At 40.9% G+C, this 22,005-nt stretch overlaps 1 protein-coding gene across 8 annotated transcripts in view; it reads left to right on the forward strand.

Moving 5' to 3' along the window:
- Nucleotides 1–2,064: 2,064 nt before the first annotated feature.
- LOC102902981 (uncharacterized) overlaps nucleotides 2,065–22,005 on the forward strand; it is a 119,191-nt gene continuing 99,250 nt past the window's right edge. For 2 of the 8 annotated variants that reach the window (XM_076553169.1, XM_042262921.2), the window contains exon 1: nucleotides 2,068–3,361. In XM_076553169.1, the coding sequence (XP_076409284.1) occupies nucleotides 3,102–3,361 (260 nt within the window). In that variant the 5' untranslated portion in view covers nucleotides 2,068–3,101. Of the gene's footprint in view, nucleotides 3,362–22,005 lie in introns of all 8 variants that reach the window. The other 6 variants (XM_076553171.1, XM_076553168.1, XM_042262920.2 and 3 more) reach the window with 6 other exon arrangements.

A 22,005-nucleotide genomic window follows, 5' to 3' on the forward strand; every position in this document is an offset into this window, starting at 1 on the left:
ATGTAAAGACAGAACTGAAAAAAGATACCAAGCCATGTGGCTAAACATAAATAAGATTTATGGGTTAATTTAAGTGTAAGAGCTAGTCAATAGATAGCCTAAGCTAATGGCTGAGCAGTTTTAATTAATGTAAGCCTCTGTGTGTTTACTTGGGTCCAAGCAGCTGCAGGTCCACAGGAGCTGGGCAGGACTAGGAAAACTTCAGCAACACACAAAGCCTTGTGTTCAATCCATAGGAATACTGAAGGAAAAAGAATTAATTATTTGGAAAGAACTGGGTCCAGTATAGACACCTTAGCATAGGAGATGATTGAGGAAAGAGGTAACTGAGTGTGAAAATATTGTCTAAATGGACAATATGTAAGAAGGTGTTGATTGCATTTTGAAGAATAAATTCAAGAAATGAAAGTGAATGGTATTGTATCTTTTTGTGACATAACACACTTTAGTGACATTGTACTACATAATGATATTCATGTGCAAAATATGATGCATTATTATAAAATTAAAAGAAAAATCCATTCTATAACAAGTTCCATTGCAATGAGAGAGGACACATACAAGGGGGAGGCAGAAGATCTTTGTCTATTTTATTCAAACACATCACATATGTCTAGGAAAAAATTAAATAAGCTTGAGTCTTTTCAGACAACGTGGTTTCAGATTTAAAGTTTCTTGAGTAAGTCTGCATTCCAGACATGTTAAGGAACAAATCAAGAAAGAACATAGCTGTAATTTACCCTTGATCTGGCTAATGCCTGTTTTGAGCAAAAGCAACATCTTACTCTTCTTGTGTCAGTAGAGTGGGAACACCTGCAGTGCACACCCATCCTACCTCACCTGCAGTGCACACCCATCAGGCATTATGGTGATATTTTATTTGTGATGAAATGTGATTTTATTTGTATGTTAATAAAGTTGCCTGGAGATCAGAAGTCACAGAGAGCCATAAGCAGGAGTCAGGCGGTGGTAGCACATGACCTTAATCTGATCATATGACAGGCAGAGTCTCTGTGTGTTCAAGGACACAGCCAGCATGATGATACATGCCTTTAATCCCGGTACCAACCATAGAGACCTGGAGATCTGTATAGACAGGCAGTGGTGAAGAAGTCATGTGGTTGGGTTTAGAGCCAATGAGAAGGCAGGACAGAAAGGCAATAAAAAGACAGGACACAGGAAGAAGGTCTCTCTCTCTCTCAGGGGAAGGATGGCAGCAAGTGATAAGGGGTCTTAGCTCTTGGCTACTGCTCTGATCTCTGGGCTTTTAACTCTGCATTTGGCTCTGTGTTTCTTATTTAATAAGACCATTTAGAATTTCATCTATAAGGCATCTCCCTGCAATGCACACACATCAGGCATCTCACCTGCAATGCCCTGTACAGACTCGTCGGCTGTCGGTTTTGGCTCTTTTTCAGCTATTGCTTCACTGTGAAATATGGAAACCCTTCTTACATTCATATGAAAACTCATTTACTAAATATTTTAAATTCTCATTATGACTTCCTAATGTATCTTATGGTAGAAGAATTAAATTTGTGTTTCAAGAGTTGATTATGATTGGTGACTGCTTTCCTTATAACTTTTTCTTATGTTGAAGATATGAGTTTAGCTTGGTTAAAACAGTAACAACCTCACACCCACATCCACGTGCTTTGTTCTGGCAGATGCAGTACTTGATGGTTTTTCTATTTACAAGTTCACGTAGTTCGTGTTGCTATTTCATTGTTCCTCCATGCTCCTAGAGCAACACAATCTTGTCTCTGTCTTGACAGTTTGCTGGCATTTTTTGAGACTGATATTCTCTCCCAATAGGTTGGTTTGGTAGATTATGAAATTGATTCTTGCCTCTAAGCATACCTCTCGAGCACTCCCAGAAGCCACCACATTTTTTATATTTTCAAGCTGCCTTCTAAATAATTCATTCATGAATAAATGCTGAAACCATCACCTGGATGGTTTTGTATTTAACATATTTTTGTGTAATTCACAATCTGTGCCAAAACTCACAGGAGGACAATACTTGCCCTCAGCTCTGTGCCTTCCTGATGGGAGCTAAGAGCTCCAGACCCCAGAAGTTGTCCTCAGTAAACTCCAAGACAACAGCTTCACTCTCCTCTCTCCCACGCTGTGTTGCACCACTGCTGAGGATCTGCTACACTGGACTTTGGACCTGCTCTTCAGAACCTTGTTCAGCAGTGTGGTAGGATATAAAATAACAGCATAAATATCAGAAGTATTTCTGTACACTAGTTTTAAAATGTCGTTCTAAATATCATCCCCAAAGAAAGATAATATTAGTGGAGAATCTTAGGGCAGAAGTGTCACACCCTTCTTATACTGGCTGTGTTTGTAGGATTTTACAAATTGTAGACACAGCCAAGAGTTGAGGAACACAAATCTTTAAGCACTAGAAAAGACTAGGAACAGCAAAACAGGGTTTTGTTTTCTTTGTCTTTCTAATTATCCAAGCAAATCCAATAAAATGGGGGCCCTGACACTTTTAACTTTAGGGGATGGGAATGACATGAAAGACTGACTGATGAGAAACACCCACAAAATGCTAAAACATGCCAAGGAAAGAAAGCACATGGTCTGAATAATGGGCCAGCATCCATCAGGACCTCTCACATGGTGCAGCCACAGGGCCTCAGGAAATGTGATCACCAGGACTTTTGAGCTGGTGAGCACAGCAGGGCTGTGAAGGATTTGAACCATCATCCAGCTCCCCTCAGTGTTTGGTCTTTGGAGGCCAGACTGGTAGGTCTTCTTCAGAGCTGCAATTTACAGGTCTTGCAGGTAAGCTGTGCAAGGCAGGCTAAGTTCTGGAGCCTGAGCCAGGCATGGGCAGTTGCAAGTGCACTTGCGAGCACATGCATCACATCGTTGTTGCTAGGAGACATAGAGGGATTCGCGAGCATGTGCATCGTCGTTGCTAGGAGACAAAGAAGGATTCTGCTCAAACTGAACCACGGACTTGTCCTGGCAGGGCGCTCCTTGTCTGTGTTTCTAAGTTTTAGAGTGGAGTTTGGGAGGAAGTCGGCGGCAAAAGGGGAGAGTGGAGAGGGCAGAACGGGCCTGGGCGGCCCTGGGCCTGTACCATGCAGGAAGACATTGATCATGACGCCCAGACACTGACACTGAGTGCCTCAGAGGAGGCACACTGGTCCGCCCGCTTGTGGACCTTCTGCCAAGGCTGTGGGTCCAATGAACAAAGCGAAGACGAATGTCCTCCATACGTCATCCAGTGTGTACCTTTGGACAAGCTCCAGAGGGCGGCCAGAAAGGGTGATTTGTCTACGGTAGAGCACTTCACCACCTGCCATGGATACAACGTGGATGAACATGACAGGAGGAGAAGGTAACGGCCTGGGGGAGTCTGCTGGGGGCAGATGGGTAGGAGGGGCAGGGACTGTTAGGGAAAGTCAGGGCCAATCAGGGAGAAGCACCACCTTCCAGGACTCCTTTCTAAGGGAGGGAAGAGGACAGGCTTTGGTTCTGCTTTCACTGAGGTTTGCTGGGTTTTCTGCAAGCCTTAGACCCCTAAGCACCCGGGACCCGCACACCTTGGAAGGATCTAGCTGTTAGGCTTTCTCTAAGGGAAGCGAAACAATAAATTTCAGTTGGTTCCTGAATCCTTTTACATTGCCCCCTTTACAGCACTTTATATATATATATATATATATATATATATATATATATATATATATATATATATATATATATATATATTTTATTTTACAATACCATTCAGTTCTACATATCAGCCAGGGGTTCCCCTATTCTCCCCCCTCCCACACCCTCCCCTTACCCCCAGTGCACCCCCCCCATTCCCACCTCCTCCAGGACAAGTCCTCCCCTGAGGACTGTGATCAACTTGGTAGACTCAGTCCAGGGAGGTCCAGTCCCTTCCTCCCAGACTGAGCCAAGTGTCCCTGCATAAGTTCCAGGTTTCAAACAGCCAACTCATGCAATGAGCACAGGACTTGGTCCCACTGCCTAGTTGCCTCCCAAACTGATCAAGCCAATCAACTGTCTCACCTATTCAGAGGGCCTGATTCAGCTGTGGGGCCCCTCAGCCTTTGGTTCATAGTTCATGTGTTTCCATTCATTTGGCTATTTTTTTTAAATAATTGAGTAAAACTGAAATTTATTATATGCCACAGTCGTCCTAGGGACCTCCATGCTATATATATAGCCTCTATGGTTCTATGGGTTGTGGTCTAATTGTTCTTTATTTTATATCCAGAATCCACCAATGAGTGAGTACATACCATAACTGTCTTTCTGGGTTTGGGTTACCTCACTCAGGATGATTTTTTCTAGTTCCATCCATTTACCTGCAAATTTCATGCTTTCATTGTTTTTCTCTGCTGAGTAGTACTCCATTGTGTATATGTACCACATTTTTTTCATCCATTCTTCCGTTGATGGGCATCTAGGTTGTTTCCAGGTTCTGGCTATTACAAATAGTGCTGCTACCAACATAGCTGAGCATGTATCTTTATGGTATGAATCAGCATTCCTTGGGTATATGCCCAAGAGTGGGATGGCTGGGTCTTGAGGTAGTTCGATTCCTATTTTCTGAGAAACCGCCATACTGATTTCCACAGTGGTTGTACAAGCTTGCATTCCCACCAACAGTGGAGGAGTGTTCCCTTTGCTCCACATCCTCTCCAACATTGACTGTCATTGGTGTTTTTGATCATAGCCATTCTAACAGGTGTAAGGTGGTATCTCAGAGTCGTTTTGATTTGCATTTCTCTGATGATTAAGGATGTTGAGCATTTCTTTAAATGTCTTTCAGCCATTTGTAGTTCTTGTTTTGTAAATTCTCTGTTTAGTTCTTTAGCCCATTTTTTAATTGGACTGTTCAGTACTTTGATGTCTAGTTTCTTGAGTTCTTTATATATTGTGGAGATCAATCCTCTGTCAGATGTGGGGTTGGTGAAGATCTTTTCCCATTCTGTTGGCTGTCTTTTTGTCTTATTGACTGTGTCTTTTGCCCTGCAAAAGCTTCTCAATTTCGAGAGGTCCCATTTATTAATTGTTGTACTCAGGGTCTGTGCTGTTGGTGTTTTATTTAGGAAATGGTCTCCGGTGCCAATGCGTTCAAGAGTGCTTCCTATTTTCTTTTCTATTAAGTTTAGTGTAACTGGATTTATGTTTAGGTCCTTGATCCACTTGGACTTGAGTTTTGTGCATGGTGACAGATATGGATCTATTTGTAATCTTTTACATATTGAGATCCAGTTATGCCAGCACCATTTGTTGAAGATACTTTCTTTGTTCCATTGTATAGTTTTGGCTCCTTTGTCAAAAACCAGGTGTTCATATGTCCATGGATTAATGTCAGGGTCTTCAATTCGATTCCATTGGTCCGTATGTCGGTTTTTATACCAGTACCAAGCTGTTTTTATTACTATAGCTCTATAGTAGAGTTTGAGATCAGGGATGGTGATGCCTGCAAGGGTTGCTTTATCGTATAGGATTCTTTTAGCTATCCTGGGTCTTTTGTTTTTCCATATAAAGTTGAGTATTTTTCTTTCCAAGTCTGTGAAGAATTGTGTTGGGATTTTGATGGGGATTGCATTGAATCTGTAGATTGCTTTTGGTAAGATTGCCATTTTTACTATGTTAATCCTACCTATCCATGAGCATGGGAGATCCTTCCATTTTCTGATATCTTCTTCAATTTCTTTCTTTAGAGAGTTAAAGTTCTTATCAAAAAGGTCTTTCACTTGTTTAGTTAGTGTTATCCCAAGGTATTTTATATTATTTGTGGCTATTGTAAAGGGTGATGTTTCTATGATTTCTTTCTCAGCCCTTTTATCATTTGTGTATAAGAGGGCTACTGATTTTTTTGAGTTGATCTTGTATCCTGCCACTTTACTGAAGGAGTTTATCAGCTGTAGGAGTTCCCTGGTAGAGTTTTTGGGGTCACTTATGTATACTATCATATCATCTGCAAATAGTGAAAGTTTGACTTCTTCCTTGCCAATTTGTATCCCTTTGATCTCCTTTTGTTGTCTTATTGCTCTAGCTAGAACTTCTAGTACTATATTGAATAAATATGGGGAGAGTGGACAGCCTTGTCTTGTTCCTGAATTTAGTGGTATCACTTTGAGTTTTTCTCCATTTAATTTGATGTTTGCTGTTGGCTTTCTATAAATTGCTTTTATTATGTTTGGAAATGTTCCTTGTATTCCTCATCTTTCTAAGACCTTTATCATGAAGGGGTGTTGGATTTTGTCAAAGGCTTTTTCAGCATCTAAGGAGATGATCATGTGGCTTTTTTCTTTCAGTTTGTTTATATGGTGTATTACATTGACTGATTTTCGTATGTTGAACCATCCTTGCATCCCTGGGATGAATCCTACTTGGTCGTGATGGATGATTGTTTTGATGTATTCTTGGATTCGGTTTGCCAATATTTTGTTGAGTATTTTTGCATCAATGTTCATGAGGGAGATTGGTCTGTAGTTCTCTTTCTTTGATGCATCTTTGTGTGGTTTGGGTATGAGGGTAATTGTAGCCTCATAAAAAGAGTTTGTTAGTGTTCCTTCTGTTTCTATTGTGTGGAACACTTTGAAGAGGATTGGTATTAGTTCTTCTTTGAAAGTCTGGTAGAATTCTGCACTGAAACCATCTGGTTCTGGGCTTTTTTTTGGTTGGGAGACTTTTGATGACTGTTTCTATTTCTTTAGGGGTTATTGGTCTATTTAAATGGTTTATCTGGTCTTGATTTAATTTTGGTATGTGGTATTTATCCAGAAAATTGTCCATTTCTTCCTGGTTTTCCATTTTTGTGGAGTACAGGTTTTTGAAGTATGATCTGATGATTCTCTGGATTTCCTCATTGTCTGTTGTTATGTCTCCCTTTTCATTTATGATTTTGTGAATTTGGGTGCTCTCTCTTTGCCTTTTGGTTAATTTGGCTAGTGGTTTGTCTATCTTGTTGATTTTTTCAAAGAACCAACTCTTTGTTTCATTGATTTTTTTGTATTGTTGTCTTGTTTTCTATTTCGTTGATTTCAGCCCTCAATTTGATTATTTCCTGGCGTCTATTTCTCCTGAGTGAGTTTGTTTCTTTTTGTTCTAGAGCTTTCAGTTGTGCTGTTAGTTCATTGGTATGGGATTGCTCCATCTTCTTTATGTGTGCATTTAGAGCTATGAATTTTCCTCTGAGCACTGCTTTCATAGTGTTCCATAAGTCTGGGTATGTTGTACTTTCATTTTCATTGAATTCTAGGAACTCTTTAATTTCTGTCTTTATTTCTTCCTTGACCCATTGATGTTTCAGGTGGGCATTATTCAGTTTCCATGAGTTTGTGGGTTTTCTATAATTTTTGTTGTTATTGAGGTCTAACTTTAAGGCATGGTGGTCTGATAAGATACAGGAGGTTATTCCATTTTTTTTGTATCTGTTGAGATTTGTTTTGTGTCCAAGCATGTGGTCAATTTTTGAGAAGGTTCCATGGGGTGCTGAGAAGAAGGTATGTTCTTTTGTGTTAGGATGGAATATTCTGTAGATATCTATTAGGTCCATTTGAGTCATAACATCTGTTAGGTCCTTTATTTCTTTGTTAAGTTTCAGTCTGGTAGATCTATCTTTTGGTAAGAGTGGTGTGTTAAAATCTCCCACTATTAATGTGTGGGGTTTGATGTGCGTTTTAAACTTTAGTAGTGTTTCTTTTATGAATGTGGGTGCTTTTGTATTTGGAGCATAAATGTTTAGAATCGAGACTTCATCTTGGTGGATTTTTCCCGTGATGAATATGTAATGTCCATCCTGGTCTCTTTTGATTGATTTTAGTTTGAAGTCTATTTTATTAGATATTAGGATAGCTACACCAGCTTGTTTCTTAGGTCCATTTGCTTGGAAAACCTTTTCCCAGCCCTTTACTCGGAGGTAGTGTCTGTCTTTGGAGTTAAGGTGTGTTTCTTGTATGCAGCAAATGGATGGGTCCTGTTTTCTTATCCATTCTGTTAGCCTGTGTCTTTTTATAGGTGAGTTGAGACCATTGATATTGATGGATATTAATGACCAGTGATTGTTAATTCCTGTTATTTTTTGTGTTTGTGTTGTGTTGTTCTTCTGTGGTGTATGTTGGTGTGGGATTATCTATTGCTTGATTTTTCATGCATGTGTTTAACTTCTTTGGGCTGGATTTTCCCTTCTAGTGCTTTCTGTAGGCCTGGGTTTGTGGGCAGGTATTGATTAAATCTGGTTTTATCCTGGAATATTTTGTTTACTCCGCCTATGGTGATTGAGAGTTTTGCTGGGTATAATAGTCTGGGTTGGCATCTGTGGTCTCTTAGTGTCTGCATGAGGTTTGTCCAAGATCTTCTAGCTTTCATAGTCTCTATTGGGTAGTCTGGTGTTATTCTGATGGGTTTACCTTTATATGTTACTTGGTCTTTTTCCTTTGCGGCTCTTAATACTTTTTCTTTGTTCTGTGTGTTTAGTGTTTTGATTATTATGTGGTGAGGGGACTTTTTTTTGGATCCAGCCTATTCGGTGTTCTGTAAGCTTCTTGTATCTTCATAGGTATTTCTTTCTTTAGGTTAGGAAAGTTTTCTTCTATGATTTTGTTGAATATATTTTCTGTGCCTTTGACTTGGTATTCTCCTTCTTCTATCCCTATTATTCTTAGGTTTGGTCTTTTCATGGTGTCCCAAATTTCCTGGACGTTTTGTGTTACGACTTTTTTGTCTTTAGTGTTTTCTTTGACTGACGAATCTATTTTCTCTATCGTGTCTTCAGTGTCAGAGATTCTCTGTTCCATCTCTTGCAATCGGTTGGTTATGCTTGTTTCTGTAGTTCCTGTTTGTTTAGTGAGGATTTCTATTTCCAGCATTCCCTCAGCATGTGTTTTCTTTATTGTCTCAAATTCATTTTTCAGATCTTGGAATGTTTCTTTCATCTGTTGAATTGCTTTTTCTTGGCTTGATTTGATTTCTTCCCATTTTTTGTTCGTTTTTTCTTCCATTTCTTTAAGGAAGTTTTTTATTTCCTCTTTAATGGAGTTTTTCATTTCCTCTTTAAGGGAAGTTTTTATTTCCTCTTTAAGGTAGTTTTTCATTTCCTCTTTAAGGAAAGTTTTTATTTCCTCATTGAGGGAATGTTTTATTTCTTCTTTAAGGGCCTCTATCATCTTCTTAAAGTCATTTTTAGGGTTGATTTCTTCTGTTTCTTCTGTCATGGTATGTTTAGGTCTTGCAGGTTTAGAATCACTAGGTTCTGATGTTGCCATATAGGTCTTTATGTTGTTGCCTGTATTTTTGCACTGGCGTCTACTCATCTCTTCCTCTGTGCGGTGCAGGTGGTGTCTGTGTCTGAGAGTGCCTCTCTTGTTCTAATTTTTAGTCTTGGTTTAGTAGGGGTTCTTGGTTAAATTGGTGCTATTGGGCTATTTCTTCAGGGGCAGCTGATTTCGATCGGTGAATTATATACTTATGATTCTGGTGATCTGGTTTGGTGTCTGGGTAGCGCCTTCTTCTGTGTTCCCAGGTCACGTTTTGTTCATTTGTCAGCTCCTCAGCTGATCTTGTTTCTTCAGACTTTAAACTGTAGGCATCTGAATCCTCTCCCAGATGGGTTTCAGCTAAGCAGGGTAGTCTCACCAACACCTCCAAGTTGTTGGGTTTCACAGGATCAGCAGCTGGGCCCTGGGTTGTCCTCAGACGGAGTGTTCAGATTCGTTCTGGTTCTGACCCACGAAGACAGCTTTTTCCCCTGGTGTTGGGGTTAGGTGCGTCCCTGTTCCAAGCTGTGTCTGCTTGTCTCTGTCCCTGGGCCTGTCTACCTCTGTGATCCGCCGCCGCCGGGCCTGTATGTCCCTGTCAACTGCAGCTGGGTCTGTCTGCCTCTGGGGGCTGCCACCAGGCCTATATGTCTCTGCTGGCTGCAGCTGGGCCTGTATGTCCCTGTCAGCCGCCGCTGCCGGGCCTGTCTACCTCTGCGGTCCGCCTCCGCGGGCCTACCTGCGTCTGCTTGTCTCCGCCGCCGTGTCTGTCTACCTCTTTGGGCCGCTGCTGGGCCTGAATGTCTCTGATGGCTGCTGCCGGGCCTGAATGTCTCTGCCCCCTGCCGCCGGGCCTGAATGTCCCTGTTGGCCGCTGCCGCCAGGCCCGTCTACCTCCGCGGGCCGCTGCCGTGGGCCTACCTGCGTCTGCTCATCTCCGCCGCCGTGTCTGTCTACCTCTGTGGGCTGCCACTGGGCCTAAATGTCCCCATTTTTTTTTTTAATGTGGAAAAAATTTCTCTTTTAAATAGTTTCCTTTAAAATATCTGATATGTTAATTGATTTACCAAGTCTGTGTAGAACAGTAGAAATCTGAGGGAATTTCAAAACAGCCACCTAGTGTCCGCGGTGTGAATCCAGAGAGAGAGAGAGAGAGAGAGAGAGAGAGAGAGAGAGAGAGAGATGGAGCGAGCACAAGAAAGTGTAGCGACGTTCTGGTTAAAAGCTTAAATCAGTTACGTGTTCCCACTTGAGCTGAGTCAAGCCTGGGCTCTGGCTTCCTTAAGCGCCGACCATGTGTGTTGGCTTTACAGGCAGGGGCCCTGTTTGGCAGGGCAGGCCTGAGTTGTTTGTAGCACCGGCTTTAAGCAAGTAGCTCCAGCTGCAGCTAACTGCTTGGGGCTACGGTCAGTCCGGCCTGAGACCAAGCTGACCCGGGCCCGAGCTAGGTAGTTGGCCGCCCTGGTGGGAAACCGGACCTGCCACCAAGCCAAGTCAAGTGGTTTTTAATGGATTCTTGTCATGTTGGGCACCAAATGTAGATGTAACCAACCATCTTATTAAATAAGAAACACAGAACCAATGCAAAGAAGAAAGGCAAGAGATCAGAGCTAAGAGCCTTACCCTTCCTGCTTCAGCTAGCCTCTTCAGCCAAGAGAGCCCTTTACAGCACTTGATCGGACATTTTAAAGAGATTCAGCTAAGATGACATTTTGTTTTAAAGTACGCATTTAAAGACTTTTTAGATTTATGTACATGAGTGTTTTGTCTGCATGCAATTTCTTTGCACCACGTGTGTCAGAAGAGGGTATTGGGTCCCCTGGAGTTATGAATGGCTGTGAAGTGATATGTGGGTGATAAGAATTGAACCCAAGTCCTCTATAAGAAAAACTAGAGTTCCTTACTGTTAAGCCATGTCTCCAGCCCTTAATATATATGTTTTTTAATACTAAATTATACACATTGAAGAAAATTGACATCAACGTTAAGGCTTAAAAAAAAGCCACCAAAGGAAATTTTACATCAGAGTGACCCATGTTTGCTGAGGGATCTTATGAGGAAAATTTGAACAGGGAAGGTGACTCTACTCACCTCTCCTCTCTTGGTGTGCAGGGTGTGTGTGTGTGTGTGTGTGTTTGTGTGTGTGTGTGTATGTGTATGTGTACAGATGTGAAGGCTAGAGAGCTGCAATGTCTTTCTCTATTGCTTTTCACCTCATTAAAATTGTGTGTGTTTGTGCTCCTGAATTTGGTTTGCCAGTTTTTTCTTTTCATTTTTCTTTATTAAGAAATTTTCCACTCACTCTACATACCACCCACAGATCCCACCTCCTTCCTCCTCCCACCCCCAGCCCTCTCTCCCAAGCCACCCCACATCCCCACAACCCCCCAAATCAAACTCTTCCATGGGGAGTCAGCAGAGCCCAGCACACTGAGCCTAGGCAGGTCCAAGCCCCTTCCCACTGCACCAAGGCTGCGCAAGGCATCACAGCACAGACAACAGATTCACAGAAGCCTGCCCATGCACCAGGGACAGATCCTGATCCCCCTGCCTGGGTGCCTCCCAAAGAGTTTGAGCCAAACAACCGTCTTCCATATCCAGAGGGCCTAGTCCAGCCACCAGTTCACAGTTCATGGGCTTCCACTGGTGTAGCTGGTCATCTCTGCACATCCTCCAATCATGGTCTCAATGTCCCCCTGCCTGCTAAATCCCTCCTCTCTCTCATTGATTGGATTCCCGGAGCTCAGCTGGTGCCTGGCCGGGGATCTCTGCATCTGCCTCCATCAGTCACTAGACAAAGGCTCTATGATGACAGTTAGGTTATTCACTAGACAGGTTACCAGAGTAGACCAGTCCAGGCACCCTCTGGACCACTGCCAGAAGTCCAAGGTGGGGTCATCCTTGTGGGTCCTTGAGAGCCTCCCCAGCACCCTGCCTCTTCCTATTCTCATAATCTCCTCATCTATCATGGTATCTTCCTCCCTCCCCCCCAATCTGTCGCTGTTCCAGCTTGACCCTTCAATTTCCCTATGTTCTTATCCCTCACTCCTTGCCCTCTGCCAGCCCCCCACACCCAGTCCACTCATGTAGATCTCATCCACTTCTCCTTTGCTGGGTCATTCATGTGTCCCTCCTAGGGTCTTTCCCTGTTAGCTAGCCTCTCTGGAGCTGTGGGTTGCAGTCTGGCCATCCCTTCCCTCACATCTAGTATCCACTTATGAGTGAGTACATACTATGTTTGTCCTTCTGAGTCTGGGTGTAGATATAACCAACTGTCTTATTAAATAAGAAACACAGAACCAATGCAAAGAAGAAAGCCAAGAGGTCAGAGCTAAGAGCTAAACCTTACCCTTCCTCCTGCGGTGGTCCTACCTCTCCAAACCAGAGCTACTTCCTGTATGTCTGTCTTTTTATAGTGTTTCTGTTCTGCCTTCTCATTGGCTGTAAACCCAACCACATGACCGCCTCGTCATGGCCTGTCTGTATAGACCTCCAGGTTTTCTATGATTGGTATTGAGATTAAAGGCATGTGAATCCAATGCTGGCTGTATCCCTGAACACACAGAGACTTACCTAGCTCTGCCTACCAAGTGCTGGGATTACAAGCATATGCCACCACTGCCCTGCTTTCCTATGGCTTGCTAATAGCTCTGATCCCTGGGCAACTTTATTTATTAACATACAAATAACATTTTAATACAAATAAAATATCACCATATCTGTGTTACCTCACTCAGGATGATATTTTCTAGTTCCATCCATTTGTCTGCAATTTTCATGATATCATTGTTTTTTTTTTTTTTACAGCTGATTAGTATTCCACTGTGTATATGTGCCACATTTTCTTTATCCATTCTTCAGTTGAGGGGCATCTAGGTTGTTTCCAGGTTCTTGCTATTATGAATAATGCTGATATGAACATAGTTGAGCATGTGTCCTTGGGGTAAAATTGACCATTCCTTGGATATATGTTCAAGAGTAGTATACCTGGGTCTTAAGGAAGACTTATTTTCAGTTTTCTGGGAAACCACCATACTGGTTTCCAGAGTGGCTGTACAAGTTTGCATTCCCACTAACAGTGGAGAAGTGTTCCCCTTGCTCAACATCCTCTCTAACATAAACTGTCTTTAGTGTTTTTGATCTTAGCCATTCTGAATGGTGTAAGATGCTATCTCAAAGTAGTTTTGATTTGAGTTTCCCTGATGACTAAGGATGTTGAGCAGTTCCTTAAATGTCTTTCAGCCATTTGAGATTCTTCTGTTGAAAGTTCTCTGTTAAGCTCTGTAGCCCATTTTTAAGTGGATTGTTCAGTATTTTGAAATCTAGCTTTCTGAGTTCTTTATATATTTTGGATATCAGCCCTCTGTCAGATGTGGGGTTGGTGAAGATCTTTTCCCATTCTATAGGCTGTCATTTGTGTTATTGACCATAATAACCTTTGCTCTACAAAAGCTTCTCAGTTTCAGGAGATCCCATTTATTAATTATTGCTCTCAGTGTCAGTGCTACTGGTGTTATATTTAGGAAGTGATTTCCTGTGCCAATATGTTCAAGACTACTTCCTACTTTCTCTTCTATCAAGTTCAGTGTAACTGGATTTATGTTGATATCTTTGATCCACTTGGACTTGAGTTTTGTGCATGGTGAACAGATTGGCAGTCTTCTGCATGTTGACATCCAGTTATGCCAGCATCATTGGTTGAAGATACTTTCTTTTTTCCATTGTACACTTTTGGCTTCTTTGTCAACAATCAGGTGTTCATAGGTGTGTGGATTAATGTCAGGGTCTTCAATTCGATTCCATTGGTCCACATGTCGGTTTTTATGCCAGTACCAAGCTGTTTTTATTACTATAGCTATATAGTAGAGCTTGAAGTCAGGGATGATGATGCCTCCAGAGTTTGCTTTATTGTACAGGATTCTTTTGGATATCCTGTTTTTTTTCCAAATGAAGTTGAGTATTATTCTTTCCAGGTCTGTGAAGAATTGTGTTGGGATTTTGATAAGGATTGCATTGATTCTGTAGATTTCTTTTGGTAAGATTGCCATTTTTTACCATGTTAATTCTATCTATCCATGAGCATGGGAGATCTTTCCATTTTCTGATATCTTCTTCAATTTCTTTTTTCAGAGACTTAAAGTTTTTATCCTACAGGTCTTTCACTTGCTTAGTTAGAATTACCTAAAGGTATTTTATATTATTTGTGGCTATTGTAAAGGGTGATGTTTCTCTGATTTCTTTCTCAGCCCCCTTTTCATTTGTATATAGGAGGGATACTGATATTTTTGAGTTAATCCTGCATCCTGCCACCTTACTGAAGGAGTTTATCAGCTGTAGGAGTTCTCTGGTAGAATTTTTGGGGTCAATTATGTATACTATCATATCGTCTGCAATAGTGAAAGCTTGACTTCTTCCTTTCTAATTTGTATCCCCTTGATCTCCTTTTGTTGTCTTATTGTTCTGTTTGCCAGTTTTTTTATTGAGTATTTTTTCATCAATGTTCATGAGGGCAATTGGTCTATAATTCTTTTTTTGTTATGTTAATGAGGTTTGGTATCAGGGTAACTGCAGCCTCATGAAAAGAGTTTAGCATTAACTCTTCTGTGACATTCTAGAAGAATTCTGCTCTGAAACCATCTGGCCCTGCAATTTTTTTTTTTGGTTAGGAGACTTTTAATGATTGCTTCTATTTCCTTAGGTGTTATGGGTCTATTTAAATGGTTTATCTGATCTTGATTTATTTTGGTATGTGATACCTCTCCAGAAAATGGTCCCTTTCTTTTAATTTTCCAATATTTTGGAGTACAAATTTTCAAAGTGTGACCTGATGATTCTCTGAATTTCCTCAGTGTTTATTGTCATGTCCCTCTTTTCATTTCTAATTTTGTTAATTTGGATATTCTCTTTCTCCCCTTTGTTTAGTTTGAATAAGGGTCGTGTATCTTGTTGATTTTCTCGAAGAAACAACTCTGTTTCATTGATTCTTTGTAATGTTCTCTTTGTTTTTATTTTATTGATTTCATCCCAGAGTTTGATTATTTCCTGGTGTCTATTCCTCCTGGGTGGGTTTGCTTCTTTTTGTTCTAGCATTTTCAGGTGTGTTAAGTCGCTAGTGTGAGATTTCCACAATTTTTTTTTAGATTTTATTTATTTATTATGTATATAGTGTTCTGCTTGCATGTATGACTGCAGGACAGAAGAGGGCACTAGACCTCATTACAGTTGGTTGTGAGCCATCATGTGGTTGCTGGGAATTGAACTCAGGACCTCTGGAAGAGTAACCAGTGTTCTTAACTGCTGAGCCATCTCTCCAGCCCCCACAATTTTTTTTTATGTAGACACTTAATGCTATGAACTTTCCTCTTAGCACTGCTTTTTTCCTTTTTTTATTTTATAATTTAATTTAATTTTACATATCAGCCACAAATTTGCTGTGGGATGTTCTGTATGGCAAATGTGTTGCTCTGATTGGTCAATTAATAAAATACTGATTGGCCAGTGGCTAGGCAGGAAGTATAGGCGGGACTTACAGAGAGGAGAAAAGAAAGAACAGGAAGGCAGAAGGAGTCACTGCTAGCCACTGCCATGACAAGCAGCATGTGAAGATGCCAATAAGCCATGAGTCATGTGACAAGGTATAGATTTATAGAAATGGATTAATTTAAACTATAAGAACAGTTAGCAAGAAGCCTGCCACGGCCATACAGTTTGTAAGCAGTAAAAGTCTCTGTTTACTTGGTTGGGTCTGAGCGGCTGTGGGACTGGCGGGTGAGAGAGATTTGTCCTGACTGTGGGTCAGGCAGGAAAACTCTAGTTACACAGATTCCCTTGTTCTCCCCCGTCCTGCCCCCCGCATTCCCCCTACCCCCCATTAGCACTGCTTTCATAGTGTCCCACAAGTTTGGGTATGTTGTGCATTCATTTTCATTGAATTCTAGGAAGTTTTTAATTTCTCTCTTTAGTTTTTCCTTGACCCAGTGATAATCAGTTGAGAATTGTTCAGTTTCCATCAGTTTTTAGGCTTTCTCTAGTTTGTGTTGTTGAATTCTAACTTTAACCCATGGTGATCTGATAAGATATGAGAAGAGTTATTCCAAGTTTTTGTATCTGTTGATATTTGCTTTGTGACTGAGTATGTGGTCAGTTTTAGAAAAGTTTCCATGAGGTGCTGAGAAGAAGGTATATTCTTTTGTTTTTTGGTGAAATGTTCTATAGATGCCTGTTCAGTCCATTTGAGTCATAACATCTGTTCACTTATTTCTCTGTTAAGTTTTTGGAAGATCTGTTCATTAGTGAGATTGGGATGTTGAAGTTTCCCACTGTTAATGTGTGGACTTTGGTGTGTGATTTAAGCTCTAGTAATATTTCTTTTTACAAATGTTGTTGCCCTTGTATTTGGGACATAATTATTCAGAATTGAGAATGCATCCTGATGGATTTTTTCTTTGATAAATATGAGATGTCTTTCTCCATCTCTTTTGATTGATTTTAATTTGAAGTCTATTTTGTTAGACATTAGGTTAGCTACACTGTCTCGCTGCTTAGGTCTATTCGATTTAAAAAATATTTTCCCAGCCCTTTACCATGAGACAATGTTTGTCTTTGAAGTTGAGGTGTGTTTCTGGTGTGCAGAAGAAGGATGGAAGATGTCAGAAAATGGAAAGATCTCCCATGCTCATGGATAGGCAGGACCAACATAGTAAAAATAGCAATTTTACCAAAAGCAATTTACAGATTCAATGCAATCCCCATCAAAATACCAACACAATTCTTCACAGGCCTGGAAAGAATAATACTCAACTTCATATGGAAAAACAAAAAACCCAGGATAGCCAAAAGAATCCTGTACAATAAAACAACCTCTGGAGGTATCACAATCCCTGACTTCAAGCTCTACTATAGAGCTACAGTAATAAAAACAGCTTGGTATTAGCATAAAAATTGACATGTGGACCATTGGAATCGAATTGAAGACCCAGACATTAACCCACACACCTATGGACATATAATTTTTGACAAAGAAGCCAAAAATGTACAATGGAAAAAAGAAAGTATCTTCAACAAATGGTGCTGGCATAACTGGATATCAACGTGTAGAAGGCTGCAAATAGATCCATATCTGTCACCGTGCACAAAACTTAAGTCTAAGTGGATCAAGGACCTCAACATAAATCCAGCTACTCTGAACCTGCTAGAAGAGAAAGTAGGAAGTAGTCTTGAACACATTGGCATAGGAGATCACTTCCTCAATATAACACCAGTAGCACAGGCACTGAGAGAAACAATTAATCAATGGGACCTCTTGAAACTGAGAAGCTTTTGTAGAGCAAAGGATATGGTCAACAAGGCAAAGTGACAGCCTACAGATTGGGAAACGATCTTCACCAACCCCACATCTGACAGAGGACTGATATCCAGAATATATAAGGAACTCAAGAAATTAGACATCAAAAAGACCAACAGTACAATTAAGAAATGGGCTATAGAGATAAACAGAGTATTCTCAACAGAGGAAACTCAAACGACTGAAAGACATTTAAGGAATTGCTCAACATCCCTAATCATCAGGGAAATGCAAATCAAAACAACTCTGAGATACCACCTTACACCTGTCAGAATGGCTAAGATCAAAAACACTGAGGACACTTTATGCTGGAGAGGATGTGGAACTCGGGGAACTCTCCACCACTGCTAGTGGGAATGCAAGCTTGTACAACCACTCTGGATGGATCCTCTTTTCACATCCATTCATTTAACCCATGTCTTCTTATTTGTGAATTGAATCCATTGATATTAAGGCATATTAATGAGCAGTGATTGTTAGTTCCTGTTATTTTTTGTTTTTGGTGGTGATGGTGATACTATTTGTGTGTTTCCCTTCTTTGGGATTTGCTGGTGTGAGATTATCTACTGCCAAGATACCATGTTTACATGGGTACAGCTAACTTCCTTGGGTTGGAGTTTTCCTTCTCGTACTTTTTGTAGGGCTGGATTTGTGGATAGGTACTGTTTAAACCTGGTTTTGACATGGAATATCTTGTTTTCTCCATCTATGGTGGTTGAATGTTTTGCTGGGTATAGTAGTCCGGGCTGCATCCATGGTCTTTTAGTGTTTGCAAAACATCTGCCCAGGACCTTCTATCTTTCAGAGTCTCCATTGAGGATTTGGGTGTCATTCTGATAAGTCAGCCTTTATATGTTAATTGGTCTTTTTCCTTTGCAGCTCTTAATATTTTTTCTTTATTTGGTATGTTTAGTATTTTGATTATTATTTGGCAAGAGGACTTTTTTTTTTGTCTAATCTATTTGTTGTTCTGTAAGCTTCTTGTATCTCCATAGGCATGTCCTTCTTTAGGTTGGGAAAGTTTTCTTCTATGATTTTGTTGAATATATTTTCTGTGCCTTTGAGCTGAAATTCTTCTCTTTCTTATATCCTTATTATTCTCAGGTTTGTTCTTTCCATGGTGTTCCAGATTTTCTGGATGTTTGTGTTAAGAATTTTTTGGATTTGGACATTTTCTTTGATCAATAAATCTATTTACTCTATCATATCTTCAATGCCCGTGGTCATCTCTGCCATCTCTTGTATTCTGTTAGTGATGTTTTCACCTGTAGTTCCTGTTCATTTATCTAGAGTTTCCATTTCCAGAATTCCCTAGGTTTGTGTTTTCTTTAGTGCCTCTACTTCAATTTTCAAGTCTTGAACTGTTTCCTTCACCTGTTTGATTTTTTCTTGGCTTTAAGGAATTTATTGATTTCTTCCAATTTTTTGTTTGTCTTTTCATTGATTTCTTTAAGGTTTTTTTTCATTTCTTCTTTAAGGGCCTCTATCTTCATAAATTTATTTTTACAATTGTTTTCTTCTACTTCATCTGTGTTGGTATGTTCAGGTCTTGCTGTGGTAGGACCACTGGGTTCTGTTGATGCCATAGAGCTCTTTATGTTGTTGAATGTATTCTTACACTGTCATTTACCCATCTGGGTTTGGGATAAGTTCAGGTACAGGTGTTGATTCTTGTTTTGTCTTTGTTGGATGGGTGTTTTGTTCCTTTGTTATCTGTTTCCTTTATTGTCTTTTGGCCTAAATGGCCAAGGGTTCTGGTGGTTGGCTGGTCCTCAGGCCCAGTAGTGTTCGTAGCTGAGATTGTGAGGGTTTGGTTGCCTAAATCCAGTGTGTCTTCCAGTTCTTCTGGCTGGTGTGGGTTTTACTTGTGACTATGGGGTCTGTTATTCCCCCTGGTGTGGGCTGTGCCTGTGCCTATGGAGTCTGTTCTTCCAGCTGGTGTGGGTTGTGTCTTTACCTGTTCTTTTGCCTAATGTGGGTGGTGCTTGTGTCTATAGGGTCTACTGATGTTGCAGGGGAGGGCTGGACACAGGGAGCATGATGGGTTAGGTGGGTTTGGGCAGCAGAGTGGTTCTTGGGGAAACAGAATCTAGTGTGTGTTGGTGGTGGCAGGTCTCTCACCTGCTGGCCTGCTACTGGGGACTACTCCAGAGCAGTGGAGTTCCGCCAGAGTTGTGGGAGGGCCTAGCTGCCTTGCTGTGGCTGAGATGGGATGGGGAAGGACATGGGATGTGCCTTGAGGTTTAAGACCTAGAGATTGGGGAGACAAGTCAGTCACCTGTACTTCCAACTGGTGTATGTGGTCCTTGTGTCTATAGGGTCTGCTAATGTTGGGGAGAATGATGGAGTAGGCAGGTTTGGGTGGCAGAATGGGTCTTGGGGGAACAGAGCCCAGTGGTTGTTTTTGGTGGTGGTGTAGCCTGCCCGCAGGTCTCTCACCTGCTGGCCTGCTGCTGAGGACTGCACCAGGGCAGTGGAGTTCCACCAGAGATGGGACATGGCCCAGCTGCCTTGCTGTGGCTGAGATTGGAGGGGAGAGGTGCTAGATGTGCCCTGGGGCTTAGGACCTTGAGGTTGGAACAGTTCAGTTGGGAGACCAGTCACTCACCTGTTCTTCTAACTGGTGAGGGTGGCACTTGTTTCTATAGGGTCTGCTGATGTTGTGGGGGAGGACTAGCCATGGGGAGAATGTTGTGGTAGGTGGGACTGGGTGATGGAGTGGGTCTTAGGGGAGTAGAGCCCAGTGGGTGGCGATGGTGCAGTGTCTCTCACCTGCTGGGGACTACCTGACCTCAATTTTAATAGAAACTTCTCTTCTTCTTTCTATGAAGCAAAAAGAACAGAAACAAAAAACAGTTCTGTAGGTAGGAGAGTGTAAAAAGTTATCAAGCACGCAATTATCCTTTAGTAAAGTTATATCACATGCTATAAATTTATTGTACAACTTATAACTATGTCACATTGTAGTTTGAAGTTTTCTCTGGTCCCACCAGGCCCCTGCAGTCCTGTGGCCAGCTTATAAAATAATCACTCAGATCTTATATTCATTATAACTGCTTGACCATTAGCTCAGGCTTATTACTGACTAGCTCTTACACTTAAATTAACACATAATTCTTATCTATATTTAGCCATGTGGCTTGGTACCTTTTCTCAGTTCTGCCTTGTCATCTTGCTTCCTCTGTGTCTGGCTGGTGACTCTTGACTCAGCCCTTCCTCTTCTCAAGGATTCTCCTTGTCTGCTCACTCCACCTATACTTCCTGCCTGGCTACTGGCCAATCAGCATTTTATTAAGCCAGTGTACAAGGGCATTATCCCACAGTATCATATTTCATTTAATGTATGATGACCTTTTAAATGTGATATTAAACATTAGAAATATTGGGTTTTCTTATATTCTATAAATTCAAATATTGAATAAAGTGAGCTATGCTTATTTGAATCCCTAGTTTCTTTTGGCTTAAAGCTTCTTGAAAACCAAAGCAAGAGAACTATGATGCTATGGGTTATCTATTTATAAAAAGAGATTTGTCCAATTTTGATATGAGTCCATGGACACATTGATGGCAACACAAGACAGTCTGCTTTGCTACCAGTTGGAGTGAGTATGAATTTTCATGGATACTGTGTCTATAACCAAGGGAGTAGACTATGTTGTGGTTGGCAGCAAATATGGAAATGTTATTTCTGGGCATTGAGAAATGAAAAGCAATTCAAATACTGATGACTGAATGTTTTGGTTTTTGTTTTTCGTCATTGCTATTCTAAACCTGTTTACCCATAGTAGTCTTAAGAGTTAAAATTTATGTAAATACAAGTGACGTTTAGAATTGGCATGAACCTGTGGATTGTGTCACATTTCTTTTAATGTAAGGTGCAGTTGACTGCTTGGTAGCCTTTTATTTTGTATAGTAACAAAGTTAAAAATATTGCCAAATATAGTTGTAAAATTGGCATAGACCGCATGGCAATAATTCCTGCTTGATAAAGTTCTAGCATTTCAACTTTGTGGATCACTATTCTCCAGCACCCTTTACTTTTATTTTTAATGATTCTCTGTATTATGCCTTTCCCTTGGGAAAATTCTGTGTGGGCTTTGGTGAGGATGAAAATATGTGCAAAGGTAACTTCTTCAAACAGATTAATTCTTTGAAAAAAATCCCTACCACTGTGGAACCATACAGTGTCATAACTCTGCCTACTCCCATACAAGTTAATATCAAGCTGTTGTTATTCTCAAGTTGTGGAATTCCCTAGAGACCACCAAGGAATCCGAATCCATATACAAAAGCAGGGAGTCTTTATTCAAGCTAAAGTGTATTCTTTTTTCAATAAGTGCACTGGCAACCATCCCAGCTCTCCCTCAGATCTTGTCTGTCTCACCACCACCTCCAGCCCCATTGACTCAACAC

The sequence above is a fragment of the Peromyscus maniculatus genome, chromosome 17 (genome assembly GCF_049852395.1).
Source record: "Peromyscus maniculatus bairdii isolate BWxNUB_F1_BW_parent chromosome 17, HU_Pman_BW_mat_3.1, whole genome shotgun sequence".
NCBI lineage: Eukaryota > Metazoa > Chordata > Mammalia > Rodentia > Cricetidae > Peromyscus > Peromyscus maniculatus.